The sequence below is a fragment of the Aedes aegypti genome, chromosome 3, assembly GCF_002204515.2.
Source record: "Aedes aegypti strain LVP_AGWG chromosome 3, AaegL5.0 Primary Assembly, whole genome shotgun sequence".
In the NCBI taxonomy this organism is placed as follows: domain Eukaryota; kingdom Metazoa; phylum Arthropoda; class Insecta; order Diptera; family Culicidae; genus Aedes; species Aedes aegypti.
The window spans coordinates 244,966,867-244,986,834 of record NC_035109.1 but is presented as its reverse complement, the minus strand read 5'-3'; the positions used below and the strand labels follow the sequence as shown (position 1 = coordinate 244,986,834).

At 40.3% G+C, this 19,968-nt stretch overlaps 1 protein-coding gene across 6 annotated transcripts in view; it reads right to left on the bottom strand.

The window, feature by feature from the left end:
- Positions 1-144: 144 nt before the first annotated feature.
- The window catches only part of LOC5566597 (E3 ubiquitin-protein ligase siah-1), a 70,626-nt gene continuing 50,802 nt past the window's right edge, over positions 145-19,968 (bottom strand). For 5 of the 6 annotated variants that reach the window (XM_021850322.1, XM_021850317.1, XM_021850318.1 and 2 more), the window contains one exon: positions 145-416. In XM_021850322.1, coding sequence (XP_021706014.1) covers positions 204-416 — 213 coding nt within the window. In that variant the 3' untranslated portion in view covers positions 145-203. Of the gene's footprint in view, positions 616-19,968 lie in introns of all 6 variants that reach the window. The other variant, XM_021850320.1, reaches the window with a different exon arrangement.

The following is a 19,968-nucleotide window of genomic DNA, read 5'->3' as shown; positions in this document are numbered from 1 at the left end:
AAACGGTGAATAATCTTTTAAATTCAAATAATAAACTGTTTGAAATTTTTTATTTTATATTATTTTTGTACAAGGGGGTCAGGGGCCAAGGCTCCAGCATGAGATATTGAATGTTCGGATAAAAAACGCCTTGTTCCTACAATATTCTTCTTCCTTGAAAATGTATATGATGTTCTTTCTTCTCGAAATCATAGAATAATGTGCTACCGTCTAAAAACTGGTTTACTCAAACAATCCTCCGGATAGCGTTGCAAGAACAGGCGCTCATCAGCCATCTTGTACGGCTGTGTGTACCTTTGACAGAGAGTTGCCGTCGTTTTGCACTCTACTGGAGGCGGTTTATTGTTGCTGGTGATGCAATATTCACTGAAGGAGTATCGGCTTTCATAGGTCCCCACTACGCTGTAAGACGGCGGCTGCTCAACGACGGTTTGTGGGCGTGGTCCGAGAATGGAAGTACAAAAGGCGTTCTATACTAAGCACTGTATTTGTGTAGGTAGTTTCGGTGGAGTTTTTTGTTTGTTTGTGTGGTTGTGGTTTGTACATAGGTGATGAGAACATGCGCTTGAGGTTTGGTTTTTTAGATGAAGGTGCGTGCTGTTAGTTTGGCCAGAACTGGCCACAGAAAGAATGATGAACCGGAAAGAGAGATGTATGTAAGTAGAAACCAACTTCAAAATGCGGGAAATGCACGTGAAATTAAGCTGCCCTTATAACGGTCGTAGACAAACAATTTAGCAACATATATTATAATAGCTATCATATTAGGTCCCCAAGTAATCACCCTGCACTTAACGCTCCAAATCAACGATACAGTGGCCACAAACGGACCCAAAACCGCAACTTTGTTTTAAGCTGCTGGTTCACAACGTTATCATATACCTACCTATTTTCATTAAAAAATTACAAGAGATCGATTGTCTTGTGCAGACTTAGAGAAGTGCTGATTGTGCCCGGTTTTGATATTTTTTCACACATATTTCAATAAATAAAGTAAATTTCCCACATTACTTATGATCTCGCACTAAAACCATAGATAACGAAGTGAGTAGCTTGTTGTTACTGAGAAAACGAATAGATTTACACACTATTTAACAAGGCTGTGATGAAGAGAAGATCCTCCTCTATCTCCCAGTGGTGGTAGTTTTTATTTTGTTGTATCCATTTGCTTGAAAACAATTATGAATTACATATAAAATTTGCTTTTATTTTATTTAATTGATGTACAAGGGGGACAGGTAGGGGAGCCTGTAGCCTTGAGGTTACGCTTTCGCTTCATAAGCGGAAGGTCATGGGTTCGATTCCCAGCCCCTCCACAAAAAACCCGTCCAGCCACCAGAAGACGCCTCACGGAGAACCGTGCTTTGGAGAGCACATCCATCCTCCGTCAGTATCAGATGGTGACTGAGACAAACTGACCCTCTTTGCAGGCAGCTAGCCTCACTAACAACCAAGGCGGGTCCAGCTTCTCCTAAGGTGATACATTATGCTCACTTTGTGGAGAAAACCAGGAAGGGTAGGTAAGGAATGGCTGGCCGTTTTGTTTACAAACATCTGAGATAGGTAGTCAGACAATAATTGACTTCTGATTTGTTGAAGAAACAGTGTTATCAAGAATTATTCTAATACGGTCGCACCTGCTCCAAGTGCTCTATACTTCTTTCTCTGTTTTCTACAATTTCGTCCACACTTATGGCAGCACGGTTAGTTTTAATTTCAGCATCTTGCGGGCCAGGCACACTCAAAATAATCCAAACGTCATTGTTACGTGAAAACATACGTGGTTTTTTTCCATCGCACTTTCCACGTAGCTCTTACGTTAATCATAGGTAGCCCAGAATGAACGCATGAACTTTTGAACTTCGTCCATTCCACCGGCGCTACACGTAAGAGCTACGTGGATTTTCCGGTAGCTTTTACGAAGCGTTTTAATAGGACCTAGATGGTTTTGCATTAAATTAAACTGGAATAAAAACCAAACTTATCTCTAATAGGCTTTGGAAGAAAACTAACACTGTTCGACAAAAAAAGTCGATATGAATGCACAGAGACCGGACACCCCGGGCTTGAAAGTATAAAAATAAACAAAAATAATGGCGTTTTCAGAATGTTCGTGTCTGCCCCAGGTCATTTTTAAAATATACTTGAACTTTTTGCATTTTTTATATAAAAATCTAATCTAATCAATAAACCGACACAGTGTTTTATATTCAGGACAGGGGAATTCATGTGCCATATAATGTATTCAACTTTAAATACAATATGAAGAGTTGTAATAAGATTTGCAGGGAGCCCTCCCCCCTTTTTTGTACCCTCCCCATTTTTAAAGTATCGCAAATGATGGAATATTTGATATACAGGGGGTTGTCAAAATAACTGAGACAGGCAAAAATTGGGCCAACTTTGGAATGCTGTAACTTTGACAAAAATTGACCGATTTCAATTCTTTAAGAAGTAATGGACGGGTCAACTAATCTAGTTTTGAGGTGCATCCACGGAGATGAACTATGACCACCGGATACCGGTGATAATCCGGATTTCCGGAAGCATGTCTTATGCAGTAAAATTATGACGTGTTTTTAGCAAAGGTCTCGGCTAAAAAATCAAAATTTTACTACACATGAAGATAGAAGATCTAATTCTGAAGCGATTGGTGCGCCAAGTATTAATATTGGTCCAGAAACAACCAATATATGGCCATTTCCCCGGAATCGGTGCCGGTAGTGGATCCGAATTGGGACCAAACAATTTATTCACTTAAAATATGTCGCGCAATATTGTTTTCTCCCTAGCTTATCATAAAATACCCTATTATAAGTTGAAAATGAGTCTTGTACAGATTTGGCCACTCATGGCGCCGCCCAGTGCCCCGGGGGAACCTTGCATAGGGGACATTTCGATTTTGACACCAAAGCATATCATGCGACGGCTCATTCTTCATGTCTTGTCGTAAATAGGGCAACTGTAGACTCAAAATGGATAGTTGACTACAGTGACTACTTCCGGGACCACCGGATGTCCCCGAGGGAACCTATAATTAGGGATAATTGAAATTGAACTCCAATACATATCGTGCGACAGTTCATTTTTCATGTCTCGTGCTAAATAGGCCTATTGTAGACCTAAAATGGATAATTGACTACAGTGGCCAATTTTGGGACCACCGGAATTTCCCGGAGTTAATTTCAGTTTGAGCGTTATCCAGGCCAGGCAGTAATATTTGTAAACAAAACGGCCAGCAAGTTAAAGATGGCCTCCTAGCCACTTTTGCCAAGTCAGATAACCTTACTCTCGGAAGTGCTTTCACATAACCTCAGGAGTCCCGCAAGGTTCCATCCTGGGTCCGGTGTTATGGAATGTCATGTACGACGAGGTGTTGAGATTAAAATTCCCGGCGGGTGTGGTCATCGTTGGCTTTGCCGACGATATTACGCTGGAGGTCTACGGTGAATCGATCGAAGAAGTGGAATTGACTGCAGCCCACTCGATCGCAATTGTGGAGGAGTGGATGAGCTCCAGGAAACTGGAATTGGCTCACCACAAAACTGAGGCTGTTGTTGTCAACAACCGAAAGTCGGTGCAGCAAGCGGTGATCAGTGTAGGTGACTGCACAATCACTTCGAAGCGCTCCGTCAAACACTTGCTTACCTTCGGTAGCCATGTCGATTATGCCTGCAAGAGAGCCTCCACAGCTATTGTGGCACTGTCCCGGATGATGTCCAATAGCTCTGCGGTGTACGCCAGCAAGCGTAAGCTTCTGGCCAGTGTCGCCTCGTCCATACTGAGGTATGGTGGCCCGGCTTGGGGCACGGCTTTGAGTACCGATAGCTACCGTAGCAAGCTAGAGAGTACTTATAGGCTACTGTGCCTGAGGGTTGCGAGGCTGCTTGGGCACGTCAGGAGTTAATCATCAATATTAACCTCCTTTTCCCGAGCAGCCTAGATAGCCGCGTAGTGTCGGTAGCGGTTGTTTCAACTGGCTAAGAATTAACACTACGGACTGCCTGTTCCGGTGGTAAAAGTCCACCTCACAGGTGACCCCTAATTTATGGTGTGATGCGTACCGTGCCTAAGAATGAATGGTTAGGGGGGTCTAAATAAAACCTAATCGCAAACGGAGCCTGTGGGGTACCAGGGCGCCCTCCACAGTATTGAGTCCTTCCTGTGCTACCCGGAGCAATGGTGCAGGTGACCTTGTGTTTCTCCGAGATAATCGGCTGCCCTTCTTCAGTCTCTATCTTGAGGCTTAATAAGGGTGGGATTATGAATATGTTGACATTTAATTTAAATTATCACCTATATGGATTCGCATTATGCGTTTTACACAGTGTATTCTGTGCTCTTTCGCCTTTGGCGACTTTAAATAGATACCGATCTGGTTTTTTCGTTGCTGGTCTTTTTCGTGCTGAGATTGCAAAAAGCTTAATCCTGCCTAGTTTGGGTAGTGGCTACGGTTAGGTTAGCTCAGATCAATCTTCAGCATAAAAGAACAGCAACGATCAATCTTTGCAGACTCATGCAAAACGGTGCAGCCCAAGTGGCGCTAGTTCAAGAACCCTACTTTCGTAGAGGGAACTTCTATCTAGGTAACCTTGTGGACCCAGTTTTTGCTACTTTTAACAAGCTTGAAATGGCAAACTCGCGCTCCATGCCCCGCGCATGCGTGCTCGTTAATAAAGCAATCGTTGCTACACTCATTTCTGAGTTAACTACCAGAGATGTATGTGCTGTCACAATCGATGTTTCTGTTGGTGACCTCAACAGGAAATACGTCTATTGTTCGGTATATTTACCACATGATGAACCATCCCCAACGGATGACTTCAAACGAGTTGTCGTACACTGCGTAACAAAAGGCCTTCCGCTGATTGTGGGCAGTGATGCCAATGCTCATCACATCATCTGGGGCAGCTCGGATATCAATTTGAGAGGCTCCAGTCTGATGGAATACTTAAGTAGTACAGACCTTGGATTACTTAACATAGGCAATCGCCCAACCTTCATGGTTTCTAATAGAGAAGAAGTGTTAGACATAACGCTCTGCTCGAATAGAATCAGTCACGAGTTGACGAATTGGCATGTATCAGATGAGGAATCATTATCTGATCATCGCTACATCTTCTTTGAACATTCAAATGTAACTGCGCAGACTTTGCGTTTTAGGAATCCCCGGTCAACAAACTGGGAACTCTACATTGAATTGGTTGCGACCAAATTTCATGGATATTCTCCGTCCATTGAAAATCCAAGTGATCTGGATGATGCCGTTGATACTACAACATCCTACATTATGGAAGCTTTTGAAGAAGCATGTCCTCTGCGATCTGTAAAGACTACAAGAGGGACCCCATGGTGGAATTCCGATCTGACTAGACTCAGGAAACAATGTAGAAGGAGTTGGAACAGACGCCGTTCAGCTGGATCAGAGTCGTTCAAGTCAGCTCGCAAGGCTTACAAGAAGGCTCTTCGTTCTGCTGAACGATCCGGCTGGAAAAACCTTTGTACAAATGTTTCCAGTTTGAGTGAAGTCAGTCGGTTGAACAAAATTCTTGCAAAATCTAAGGATTTCCAAGTGAACGAAATTCGCTTACCTAATGGTGACTTTACTTCTTCCGATGAAGAAGTTTTAGAATGTTTATTCAATACACACTTCCCCGGATGTGTGGACATAGCATCTACGGATGAACCAAATGTCTTTTCATGTAGTTACGAGTCTCTGGCCTCGGCTCGCAGTATCGTAACTACTGAATCGATTCAATGGGCACTTAATAGTTTTGCTCCTTTCAAATCTCCAGGAGCGGATGGGATTTATCCTGTTCTGCTCCAAAAGGGATTTGAGTTTATCAAACATGTTTTGAAAAAGCTACTTGTAAGCAGTTTTGCTACCGGGTACATTCCCAAATCCTGGCGTGATATTACTGTAAAGTTTATCCCAAAAGGAGGACGTGCGTCGTATGAGGAAACGAAGAGTTTTAGACCAATCAGTCTGACCTCTTTTCTTCTGAAATGTCTGGAACGGATTATCGATCATCACATCCGTGATGTTTATTTGGCAAACATGCCTCTTCATGTGAATCAACATGCTTACCAATCTGGAAAGTCTACTGTGACTCTTTTACACAAAGTTGTATACGATATCGAGAAAGCATTCGCTCAGAAGCAATCGTGCTTGGGTGTTTTCTTGGATATTGAGGGTGCCTTTGATAACGTGTCTTTCGATGCCATATTGGAAGCCGCACGAAACCATGGGCTACCTACAATGATTACCAATTGGATTCATCAAATGCTCAAAAACCGACATCTCTTCTCGACATTGCGTCAAGCAGCGATTCGAAAATTGAGTGTTTGCGGATGCCCCCAAGGGGGAGTCTTGTCCCCACTTTTGTGGAATCTCGTAGCAGATACGCTATTGAGGCAACTCAATAATTGCGGTTTTCCAACTTATGGATTTGCCGACGACTATCTAGCTCTGATAGTTGGTATGTGCATAAGCACCCTATTCGACCTGATGCAAAGTGCTCTTCAGGTAGTCGAGAGTTGGTGTCGCCAATATGGCCTTTCGGTTAACCCGAATAAAACATCTATTGTTCTTTTTACGGAAAGACGAAACCGCGATGGAATTCGACCTTTACGTCTTTTTGGCACTGAGATTAATGTGACTGATCAAGTAAAGTATGTCGGAGTCATTCTAGATTCCAAACTTTCATGGACACCTCACATTGATTTCAGAGTCAAAAAAGCTTGCATGGCCTTCGGTCAATGCCGGCGAACCTTTGGTAAAACTTGGGGCCTCAAACCCAAATATATCAAATGGATTTACACAACAGTTGTTCGACCAATATTGGCATATGGATGTCTTGTGTGGTGGCAAAAGGGCGAAGTGAGAACAATCCAATCAAAATTGGGCCATCTCCAAAGGATGTGCTTGATGGCGATGTCTGGTGCGTTCTCTACAACTCCCACAGCAGCGCTCGAGGCCCTTTTCGACGTTGCGCCACTACACATATATCTTAAACAAGAAGCACTTTCTTGCTCTTACCGTTTATGGGTACTGGATCTACTGGAGAAAAATCCAGTGAGTCGTAGATCTACACACACTTCGTTGTTTCCACTTTTGGTGAATTGGGACAAAATTGTCCTTGCTCCAAGTGATCTCACAATTGCTTGTAACTTTCCTTACAGGACATTTATCACACAATTCCCTTCACGGGAAGAGTGGACGTCTGGCTATTTGGAAAGAAGTATATCAAACAATATAGTATGTTACACTGATGGCTCCCTTCTTGAAGGTAGAGCTGGTGCAGGAGTATATTCTCGTGAGCTAAGGCTGAATCAGTTTTACTCACTTGGTAGAAACTGCACCGTTTTTCAGGCGGAAATATTTGCTCTTATGTGTGGAGTGCAATCAGCACTTCAACAGCGCGTAATGGGTAAAGTCATATACTTCTGTTCAGATAGTCAGGCTGCTATAAAAGCTCTCGCTTCGGCCAACTCAAGGTCGAAGCTTGTTATCGCATGTCGAACTCAAATTGAGGAACTGAATTCAGTCAACTCTGTAAACCTTGTATGGGTACCTGGCCATTCTTCCATCGCTGGAAATGAATTGGCTGATGAGCTAGCTCGCGATGGAGCATCGCATGACTTCATTGGCCCTGAGCCGGCTATTCCAATTTCGAAGTGCTGGGTGAAGCTTCAGATAAACTCTTGGGCGGCAACTCAGCACAAGCAATATTGGAATAGTTTGGAGTCGTGTCGTCAAACAAAATTGTATATTACTGAGCCATCTCCAAAGGTGGCGAAGTATTTAACAAATCTGTCAAAGCAGAATTGCAGTCTCTTGGTCAGAGCGTTGACAGGCCACTGCCGACTCAACTATCACATGGCAAATATTCAGCGTGCTGACTCATTTGTGTGTGATAGTTGTGACTCCGATTATGGAACTTCGTATCACCTGATATGTAACTGTCCAGTTTTTGCGCAAATGCGATTCCAATTACTTGGTAAACACTTATTAAGTGAAACTGAATACAGAAGCCTGAATCTTCAGGACATCCTGTTATTCTTAACCCGCTGTGGTAATGAGCTATAGGCTCTCTTTACGCTCATGCGTTTTGCAGTGCCCTTTTTAGGGCGCTGTTCGAACCCATTGTGGTATGGAGCTACATGCTCTCATTTCGCTTATGCGATCTTCCCTCTTCAAGGGACCCCACTCCTATTTCCTCCCATCTTTCCCTTCCCTTTCCTCTCCCATCGGGTAGATGATGAAATAGGCTCAAATATGGCGATGGCACAAATCTCCCAACTGGTGGGGAACGTGCCTTTGGAGCCGGCCTTCTGATACCTGATAAGGTTCCATCCTGGGTCCGGTGTTATGGAATGTCATGTACGACGAGGTGTTGAGATTAAAATTCCCGGCGGGTGTGGTCATCGTTGGCTTTGCCGACGATATTACGCTGGAGGTCTACGGTGAATCGATCGAAGAAGTGGAATTGACTGCAGCCCACTCGATCGCAATTGTGGAGGAGTGGATGAGCTCCAGGAAACTGGAATTGGCTCACCACAAAACTGAGGCTGTTGTTGTCAACAACCGAAAGTCGGTGCAGCAAGCGGTGATCAGTGTAGGTGACTGCACAATCACTTCGAAGCGCTCCGTCAAACACTTGCTTACCTTCGGTAGCCATGTCGATTATGCCTGCAAGAGAGCCTCCACAGCTATTGTGGCACTGTCCCGGATGATGTCCAATAGCTCTGCGGTGTACGCCAGCAAGCGTAAGCTTCTGGCCAGTGTCGCCTCGTCCATACTGAGGTATGGTGGCCCGGCTTGGGGCACGGCTTTGAGTACCGATAGCTACCGTAGCAAGCTAGAGAGTACTTATAGGCTACTGTGCCTGAGGGTTGCGAGCGCGTACCGTACCGTGTCACACGATGCACTTTGTGTCATCACCGGTATGATGCCTATTGGTATCCTTATCATGGAAGACATAGAGTGCTTCGAAAGGCGCGGCACAAGAGGCATACGCAGGACTGCCAGAACGACCTCCATGGTCAAATGGCAGCGTGCGTGGGACAGTTCCACCAAGGGACTGTGGATTCACAGGTTGATTCCGAGGTTAGATATCTGGGTCAATAGGCGCCATGGGGAACTAACATTCCACCTGACACAGGTCCTTTCGGGTCATGGATGCTTTAGACAATATCTACACCGTTTCGGTCATGCGGGTTCTCCCGAATGTCCAGTTTGTGCAGGTTTAGAGGAAACGGCGGAACACGTTTTGTTCGTGTGCCCGCGTTTCCGCACAATGCGTGACCGCATGTTTGCCACATGCGGTCGGGACACGACTCCGGACAATTTGGTCCAGAGGATGTGCGCAGACGAGTTTGGCTGGAATGCCGTTTCATCGGCTATCACCCACATCGTCTCGGAACTCCAAAGGAGGTGGCGTGTGGACTCGAGGAGTGACTAGTGCAGACGCTAATCAACAGGTGGTCCAAGGGTTCGCAGTCGGCTACGTAGGTCATACCGGTGCCCTACGGTCGAAATCGACCCTTACAGCGATTAAGTGGCCGCGGGGAGAACATCCTGGTAGCGCTGCTGTCGTGGCGCCGGCCTACTGGGTGGATACGAGCCTCTGGTTGTTCGGGGCAGGTGGAGGCCCCTTCGTCAGCAATCCCAGCTGGTGCTAGCTGATAGGGCCTGAGCCTTCAGTAGGTCAAATTACGAAGCCCGCAGTATCAGTTCTTGATACCTGCGGTGCAGCTGGGCGCGGGCTTAGTGGTCGACCCTGCCCGCTTTCAGCGGACAACGGGAGGTGAGGACCACCCAGGAAGCTGGCAATGCGCCAGCATGCTACCTTGGTGGACCCCCATAAGCGTGTCATCGATGTTCGTTGCTGCATGGCTACGCAGCTAACCTGGAGGATGCGATGTGCAATAGCCCCTCTCCGAAGCAATGCCTTCTTGGTGGTCCCGGAGAGACGAAGGGTTTGGGGGCAATGGAAATGGTTTAGTGGGTCGGGGGTGTAGTCCTGTTTACTGCTTGTACGTAGTAAATGGTCCCCAACCCCACACTCCCGGACCTCGGTCCGGAGTCTGTTGAGCAGATTATCCCCCCATTGCTTAGAAGGAAAAAAAAAAAAGATAACCTTACTCTGGATCAGTGTTGTGAAAAACTCAATTTCTCACAGAGATGTTTCATGCGTGAGTTGTCAATCATGCAACTCAGCAGTCAAAAAATCATGGATGAGTTGGCTCACCTTTTTAACTCATTGTCTCGTATTTCCACAGTTTACTCACACACGGCAATAATTTCTTGTTAGTCTAGTAAAATTATGTCCTTTCTAACATAAACAACAACATTCGAGTTTCACGAGTTTTTGCCGGGTTTTGCGACTGAATAATTTTTTTACGGTTTGAGTTGCTTGAGTTGATTTTGCATCAACAACTCAAGCGTGAGATTTGCGAAGCAGATCTCTAACGAGTTTGCTCTCACGGGAGAGCGTATTGATTGAGATTTTGAGTGTGAGTCTATCAACACTGCTCTGGATACAGAGTACAATGAACTAGCCTTGTTGACAACAGAGCTCTCTCCTACCTGCTCGGTGTGAGAGTAAAAGAGTAGGAGAGAGTGAAAGTAAATATAGATAAGTTGAAAATAGATCTGTATCGGTAAAGAAGCTACAGATCAACTGATTCCGGCACAGTAGTGGCCACGAGCACAGAGTGCCTTTATGAAAAAAGGGGGGGGGCAGGAGCCAGGTCTCCAGCATTAGTTTGAAAACGCACACCTTCTATAGGGCAAGTGTACCATTAGTGGTGCACCTAAGGGAAAACTGCTAAAACACGGTGTTAAGATCATGAAATATATGATTTTAACGTATCATTCGATAGATCTCAAATCCTTCTATCATTCAAATGTATAAAAATCACGATTCATTTGAAATTTCCTTGAAAAAAGCCTTGCACCAATAATAGGAACACTGTTCCTTTAGTGGAGGTATATTATAAGGATGGTTCCTTTAGTGGCGCAATCCATTGATTTCTTATGGGACCCTCCACTATGGGTACTGATGCACCACTATAGGTGCAAAGGAGCAAAAAAATTAAGCAAAATAATTGTTTTAAATAGTTTTACGGTTAAATTTCATGAATATTATTCGATTACTTGTATCATTTTCGCATCGTACATAATACAAAAATATCACATAATCATTTATTAGCGCGAAACATGCCAAAACACACTACCTCCACTATTGGAGCTACCTCCACTAAGGGAGCGTTTGCCCTACTACACCGGGGTATAGGAGTTTGGGAAGTAGGCAAAGCAACATCTTTGAGCAGAAGGTTCTTTAAGTTTTGCTTCTACTCTAGACTACCACTAGGTACACGTATGAATGATGCAATAATAGCGTTCAAAATTGGCATTCAGGGAAAAAGTGGTAATTTGATGAAATATACCTAAAATTAGAGCTATGTCCATCTAAAATCTTAACACTGGTATGTAACCGTTTAGGTACTTTATCCTACAAGAGAAGCTATTATAGCAGAGCGAGATTGCATCGCTCTCGCAAAACAGTAGAGGAAAGCATCCTATTAGTATAATGCTGTTCGTTGCGAACTTGTGTGGCACTCACAAGTAACTCTGGTACTGATCAATTGTTCATGATTTACATAAAATAATCATGATTAGCCACAAGTTGATGATTCTCATAAGAAACTACCCATTCAATACTACATGTTAGTAAAAATAGAATCCTAATTGATTAGCTAGGATATAGAAAATAAAAGTAATGAAATTCCACTATGAACGGTCAAATTAAATACACATTTACACTTGACATAGGGGGAAGTCCTCTATGGCCGGACAGTTTGAAAAAGAAAAATGATATCAAGATTTTAGTATTCCAGGATTATACCAAAACACATTTTTGCAGTGTATATAAACTATGACGTTTTCATGTCCAAACGCAAACAAACAGTAACTGTTAAAAGTTTCACTCTGATACGATCTACCAAAAAAAAAAGTGAAACGAGAAAATTTCATACAATTGTAGCAACAAATGTTTCATATAATTTAAGCTGAATTGTCTCCGTACGTTGACTTCAGTAAGTTTTGCATCAATCACAATGCAAAATTTATTAGAAAATGTAGAATTTCAAAGAAAAGCAACGTTTTTTGTAAACCATTGCAAGTCCTCTGTGGCCGGACAATGAAAATGTTAACCTAATAACTGGGATCTAATTTATTTATTTATTTATTTATTTATTTATTTATTTATTTATTTATTTTTTTTTTTTTTTATTTTTTTTTTTAATTTCTTTATTAGTATCATTCCAAACATTACATTCATTTCTTATATCTAGGTGTTCTGTGTTATTTGACAACACTATCATCCTAATTTGGTAAAACAAATTTAAGATTTAATTAACATTTTGTTAACAACATATTACATTTCATTTGCCGTAGCAGTTCAGTTTTTTTTACAGGTGAGTTGATTTCACCTGCTTATAAGAGAAAAAAAAAACGTTTTTAATATACTTAACCTAACTTAACCTAAACATATAACGCATTAATCGTGGCAATAGAAGATTGTAACGATTTTTGCCTGAAATTGTTAATGATTGTATTTGACATTTGTTCCAATGTTTCAACATTGGATATTCTATGTAACTCATTGGTACTATACCAGGGAGGAAGCCTCAGAATCATTTTCAAAATTTTGTTTTGAATTCTCTGCAGAGCTTTCTTCCTGGTTTTACAACAGCTAGTCCATATTGGTACAGCATACAACATGGCTGGCCTGAAAATTTGTTTGAATATCAACAGCTTGTTCTTAAGACAAAGTTTTGATTTTCTATTAATAAGGGGATAGAGACATTTTACATATTTATTAAATTTGGCTTGAATGCCCTCAATGTGATTTTTGAAAGTTAAATTCTTATCTAGCATGAGCCCTAGATACTTAACTTCATCTGACCAATTTATTGGAACCCCTCTCATCGTGACAACATGTCTACTTAAAGGTTTCAAATAAAGAGCTTTTGGTTTATGTGGGAATATTATTAGTTGAGTTTTGGAAGCATTAGGAGAAATCTTCCATTTTTGCAAGTATGAAGAAAAAATATCCAAACTTTTTTGCAATCGACTACAGATGACACGCAGGCTTCGTCCTTTGGCGGAGAGGCCTGTGTCATCCGCAAACAAGGATTTTTGACATCCCTGAGGTAGCTCAGGTAAGTCAGATGTGAAAATATTGTATAATATTGGTCCCAAAATGCTGCCTTGAGGAACACCAGCTCTTACAGGAAGTCTTTCAGATCTGGAGTTCTGATAATTAACCTGAAGTGTACGATTTGACAGATAACTTTGAATTATTCTAACAATATATGTTGGAAAATTAAAGTTTTTCAATTTTACAATCAAACCTTCATGCCAAACACTGTCGAATGCTTTTTCTATGTCTAGAAGAGCAAGACCAGTAGAATAGCCTTCAGATTTGTTGGAACGGATCAAATTTGTTACACGTAAAAGTTGATGAGTGGTCGAATGACCATGGCGGAATCCGAACTGTTCATTGGCAAAAATTGAATTTTCGTTGATGTGGGCCATCATTCTGTTCAAAATAACCTTTTCAAAAAGTTTACTGATGGAGGAAAGCAAACTGATTGGACGATAGCTAGAAGCTTCTGCAGGATTTTTGTCTGGTTTTAAAATTGGAACAACCTTAGCATTTTTCCATTTGTCAGGAAAATATGCTAATTGAAAACATTTGTTAAATATATTAACTAAAAATGATAAGCTACTTTCTGGAAGTTTCTTGATGAGGATGTAGAAAATTCCATCATCGCCAGGAGCTTTCATGTTTTTGAATTTTTTAATAATAGTTCTCACTTCTTCCAAATCAGTCTCCCAGGCATTTTCGAAAACGTTCTCATGATTGAAAATATTTTCGAACTCCTGAGTAACTTGATTTTCAATTGGACTAGTAAGTCCTAAATTAAAATTGTGCGCACTTTCAAACTGCATAGCAAGTTTTTGAGCTTTTTCACAATTAGTTAGTAATAATTTGTTTTCCTCTTTCAATGCCGGTATTGGCTTCTGAGGTTTTTTCAAGATTTTCGATAATTTCCAAAAGGGCTTAGAGCCAGGGTCCAATTGAGAAATTTTATTTTCAAAATTTTTGTTTCTTAATTGAGCAAAACGTTTCTTGATTTCTTTCTGCAAATCCTGCCATATAATTTTCATAGCAGGATCGCGAGTGCGTTGAAATTGCCTTCTCCTCACGTTTTTAAGACGGATCAAGAGTTTAAGATCATCGTCTATAATCACGGATTCAAATTTTACTTCACATTTTGGAATTGCAATGCTCCGGGCTTCAACAATGGAATTTGTTAAAGTTTCAAGAGCATTGTCAATATCAAGTTTAGTTTCTAAAGAAATGTTAACATCAAGATTGGAGTCAACATACGTTTTATATATATTCCAGTCGGCTCGTAAATAATTGAAAGTGGAGCTGATAGGATTGAGAATCGCTTCTTGGGATATTTGAAATGTAACAGGGACATGATCAGAATCAAAATCAGCATGAGTAATCAGTTGGCTACAAAGATGACTAGAATCGGTTAAGACCAAATCAATCGTAGATGGATTTCTAGAAGAGGAAAAACATGTGGGGCTATCAGGGTATTGAATTGAGAAATATCCTGAAGAGCACTCATCAAATAAAATTCTGCCGTTGGAATTACTTTGAGAATTATTCCATGACCGATGTTTGGCATTAAAGTCACCAATGACAAAAAATTTTGACTTATTGCGAGTCAATTTACGCAAGTCAGTTTGGAGCAAATTAACTTGCTGCCCAGAGCATTGAAAAGGCAAATAGGCAGCTATGAAAGTATATTTACCAAACTGTGTTTCAACAGAAACACCTAAAGTTTCAAAAACTTTAGTTTCAAATGATGAAAACAGTTGATGTTTTATACGCCTATGAATGATGATTGCAACTCCCCCACATGCCCCATCAAGTCGATCATTACGATAAACAAAAAAGTTAGGATCTCTTTTGAGTTTAGATCCAGGTTTTAAATACGTTTCGGTAATAACTGCTATATGCACGTTATTAACCGTAAGAAAATTAAACAGCTCGTCCTCTTTACCATTCAGAGAACGAGCATTCCAATTTAAAATATTTAAATTATTATTTGGATCCATTAGAAAAACGTAATCCAATAACAATTTGATTTGTAAATTTTACACCTACTTGGACTGCTTCAGTCATAGTGGTGGCTTTGAACATTGCATCAATCATTAGATTCAATTGTTCAGTTAGAAAATTAAAATCAGAGGCAGACATGTCATGTGATTTCCCATTGGAATTTCCGGTAGACGAAGAAGCGGAGTTACCTGTGACGGTAGGGTTTTTTCCATTTGATTTGAAACAAGTAGAATGGGTACCCATGGATCGAACAGGGGAGGAGTTCGAAGTTCCTGCTACGATATCGGCAAAGGATTTACCGTGGGTAGATACATTCGAAATAGAAAGATTCGAACGGCTACCCGACGGATTAAAATTAGTTTGTGAATGAGCATGATTATGATCTTCCTGATGGGTATGATTCATGATCAAGCGATCGTTAACTGAAAAATGAGCATTGTTCGATACTCTACCAGGCAAATTCCGGAAACGACCGTTATCGTAACGGATATTATCTTTCATCTGCCTGGCACGAGCCTCAATGACCTTTTTGCGTGAAGGACAATTCCAAAAATTGGACTTATGGTTAGCCCCACAATTACAACATATGAATTTGGTGGTATCTTCCTTCACTGGACAGACGTCTTTGGCGTGAGAAGAACCTCCGCAAATCATGCATTTAGCATCCATGCGACAATTTTTTGTACCATGACCCCACTTTTGGCACCGACGGCACTGAGTGGGGTTCTGGTAATTTCCTCCAGGTTTCTGGAAATGTTCCCATGTCACACGGACATCAAACAAAAGTTTTGCTTTTTCTAAAGCTTTAATATTATTTAGTTCTTTTTTGTTAAAGTGAACTAAATAAAATTCTTGAGAAAGCCCTTTCCGAACAATGCCAGATTGGGTTCTCTTTTTCATAATGATTACTTGGACTGGGGAAAATCCAAGTAAATCATTTATTCCATTTTTGATCTCTTCAGGTGATTTATAGTCACTTGAGAGACCTTTCAAGACAACTTTGAACAAACGTTCAGTTTTGTCGTCATAAGTGAAAAATTTGTGCTTCTTCTCTTCAAGATGTTTGAGAAGAAGCTCACGATCTTTAAGAGTTTCCGGCAAAACGCGACAGTCTCCTTTCTTTGCGATTTGGAAGGAAACCTTGATTCCCCTAATGGAGTTCAAGATCTCCTGCCTAAATCCCCCAAATTCGGAACAACTGACCACGATAGGCGGCACTCTTTGCTTCCTCACTTGAATCAAAGAGCCTGGGCTAGAGGCTGCTTCGATTTGGTGTTCGGAAAATTTGTCTAGAGCATCGAACTGATTGCTCATTTCGATACAATTATTCATTTCACCCTTGGAAGAAAGTTTGCATTCCGGGGAAGCGTCCTTTCTTCCATTCTTGCCACGTGTAGTGACAGTTTTAAAACCCACTTTTTTGGAAGGAAGTAGTGAATTCAGAGATTCACCCTTCCTTTTGTTTGTTGTTGATACCATGTTTAATTAATAAACGAAAGAAGACGTGACCTTCGAAAGGTTTTTTCCCAAGACGGTGTCCAAGAAGGATTACCACCGCTAGCTTTCGCCAACGGGTCCAACGAAAAATCGAAGGCACGGGTCCAAACAAGGATCGTAAAGGGATCAATAGTAGAAAAAATAGTACTGAAAAGTACTGTTTTAGTAGCACTGAAAAGTACCGTTTTTAATTTTAGCACTGAAAAGTACTGTTTTGTAGCACTGAAAAGTACTGTTTTATTGCTTTAGGTAGTTTTTAAGAAAACTTCCAAGAGCAGAGAGAATTCGTGTACGCACAGCACGAAGGTACGATGCGCACTGGGATCTAATTTATAATTCGCTTGTTTCATAAATGCAGGGTACAAAACACAAACAGCAACAAAAATAAAGCATTAACAACAAAACTTTCGGTCCTTGGAGGACTTATAAAGTAAACATGATGCTTTTAAGACAAATGAGCGCACGAGAAGCAACCACAAGATATGATGTACAGTCATCTCTCCATAACTCGATAATGAATGGACCATCGAGTTAGGGAGATATTGTGTTACAGAATATTCTAAACCAGTGCAAATATGCGATTCAAGGGATCAGCGAGATAGCCATGAACACCAAATTTTAGATATTGAGATACGGAGGTCGACTAAGGGAGAGTTGACTGTGCCTGAAAGCACACTTCAACCTTCAAGCTGACAAAAAATGGCGAAGAACTATACTGCCGTGAATCGCAAGTCAGTCCCATATGTAAAAAGTAGGCATTGAGAAAATGGGCTGTGAAGTTTTCAAACTCGTTTTCCATACGAATATTCAAAAAATTCCAGGGAATTGGAACATGTTTCAATCCTTATGAAACTTTCACAACTTGCTTTTAACTACGATATCTTTCCGAGAAAAATATAAAAATTATCAAAACTAGTTACATTTTTGGGTTCCACGGTGCGAAAGTCTGTAGTGGGACTGATATGTGGTTACTTTTCATTATGGGACAATTTGACTTGTTGTTTTTTCCAACTTTTTTCGAACAAATCTTATTATCTCATTAGTGCAGCTGAAAGAGCATTGAAAGAGATGTTGAAAACTGAACTCAACTCAATTTTGACGAAAATGCAGATGGGACTGACTTGCGATTCACGGCAGTATAAAAGCGTTAAATTCCCGAAGACATTTTCATCTGAATACGAGCAACCGCCAATGTAAGACTGATTTGGCGAATGGATATATGGCGCTGATCAAGAAGGAGTTTATGGATCACCCCTTGTCCTTTCTGTGGGTTTGGTGTAAACTTTGATGGTGAAAATCATAGTGTCCGGCCATAGAGGACACATGTCAGTGCACACAATTTTTGGTACACAATGTAGGTAATCCATCATAACAATGAATTGTAAAAGTTTATTTTTGTGAGTTTTTACTTAAAATAATGTGATTTTTTATACTGTACAAAACTTAACGGTAAAACTAATGTAGATTTTGAAATATTTCCCCTATTTTCGCATGAATCAATATTTTGCTTCAATTATATTTTTTCAAGAAAACTTTTTATTTCATAAATTATTTGATTTGTTTTTCCAACAGATTTGTAACACAGTTTTTCAAAAAACTTTTTGATATTCTTTATAGAATTTTAGTATAATCAAAATCCTCAAGGAATATTGAAGGCTGGCTGTTGCAGATCTCTTGGAAATTAGTCAAATAATATTGTGGGACTTGTTCATACTTTCAATGCGAATTCCTCCTGCTGGACATCCATTCTATTTATGTCTACTTCTTATTAGCAAATTGATTCCAGAATATGTTCCCAGATTTACTTAAAAAATGTTACTTAATCTTTCAAAAGTTCAGTTTTTCCTCGCAATTACTCCAAAAAATCATTGACTCTGTCAAATTCAATACTGAGATTTCGATGAAAGTTCTACTAGAAATTCTTCTTTCCCAAAAAAAAAATGTCACAAATTTTTATGCGAAGTTTATCAAAAGAGCTTATGAAATGCTTCCAAAAACATCACAAATTGTGTCAAAGATCTTTTATGATTTTTTAGAACTTTTGCTTCGAATTCTCAGATTATTCAAGAATTGGAAAGAAAATTGTTTTTGAAATGTCTCTTTTCTTCAAATCTCCAGAGGAAATTCGTTGAAAAACTTTTGCTTCCGAAAATAGCATAACGGTAAAGCAATATGTAGAAAAACATGTAGCAAAATAACTGGGAAGGGGGAAAGGGTTTATTAAAACATCCATAAATAAATTTGTATTGCTCTTTCTTAAAACACTTTTCTAGAAATCATTTTACCAGAATCCATATTCTTGGTTTGAATTTTTGTTCGATACGAAAGCGGAATTCCTAAAGGCTTTCTAGCAGAATTCTATAAAACCAGAAGTCAAGTCTATCCTTACTTGACTTCTGGTTTTCTAGAATTCAAGTTTCAAGGATAAATTATAAGAAGATGCTGATGGAACTTCTTGAGATATTTGTTTATTTGTCAATTTATTAGAGAGGTTTTAAGTTAAAATCTCTCCAATAAAACTTTTAACTATCCTGTAATTTACCTCTAGAGAAAAGATTATAAATTATCCTTCATCGTCCATCTTTTGTTTCACCTAATTCAACATTTTGTTGTTTCTCCTTTCTTCGCATGACGCTTTAAGGAACTTCGAACAAACAACTTTCCATACTCCAAAACGCAACAGTTGAAAGAATTTAAAACATGTAAATTAAAAGAATTATCAAAAATTACATAATTCTCATACGTATGTTTCCTGATTTCTGAAAGTCAATCAGGAATTCCTCAACAAATTTTTAAAGTTAATGCAAACGTTTTCCCTAAGATATAAATTTTATTAAATTCTTACACAACAAATTTTAGCTCAATACATCTTCGGTAATGTTCTTGAAAAATACCGGCAATATTTTCGCGTTAAGCTTCTACAATACTACAAAATAATCGATAATAGATCCTTCAAAAAAGTTTGGAATTTATAAAGGTAGGAAAAATGGGTTCTTTCTACATCAATCTGTTATCATATAATCATCAAAATGCACAGTTCATATAAAATATTATCTAAGACTTTCAGTAAAAATTCTATCCGTTTTATATGGGTTGCGAAAGGGGTCCGCGTGGTCTGTAGGGATTTGAATTCTAAACTTGTAACCAACTCAGTTATTGGGTCACCAAGTGACTTGGTAGATTAGTTGGTAGAGCGCTCGTCTAGCATACAAGAGTCCTGGGTTCAAATCCCAGCCGTGGATTTTTTTTCATAATTTCA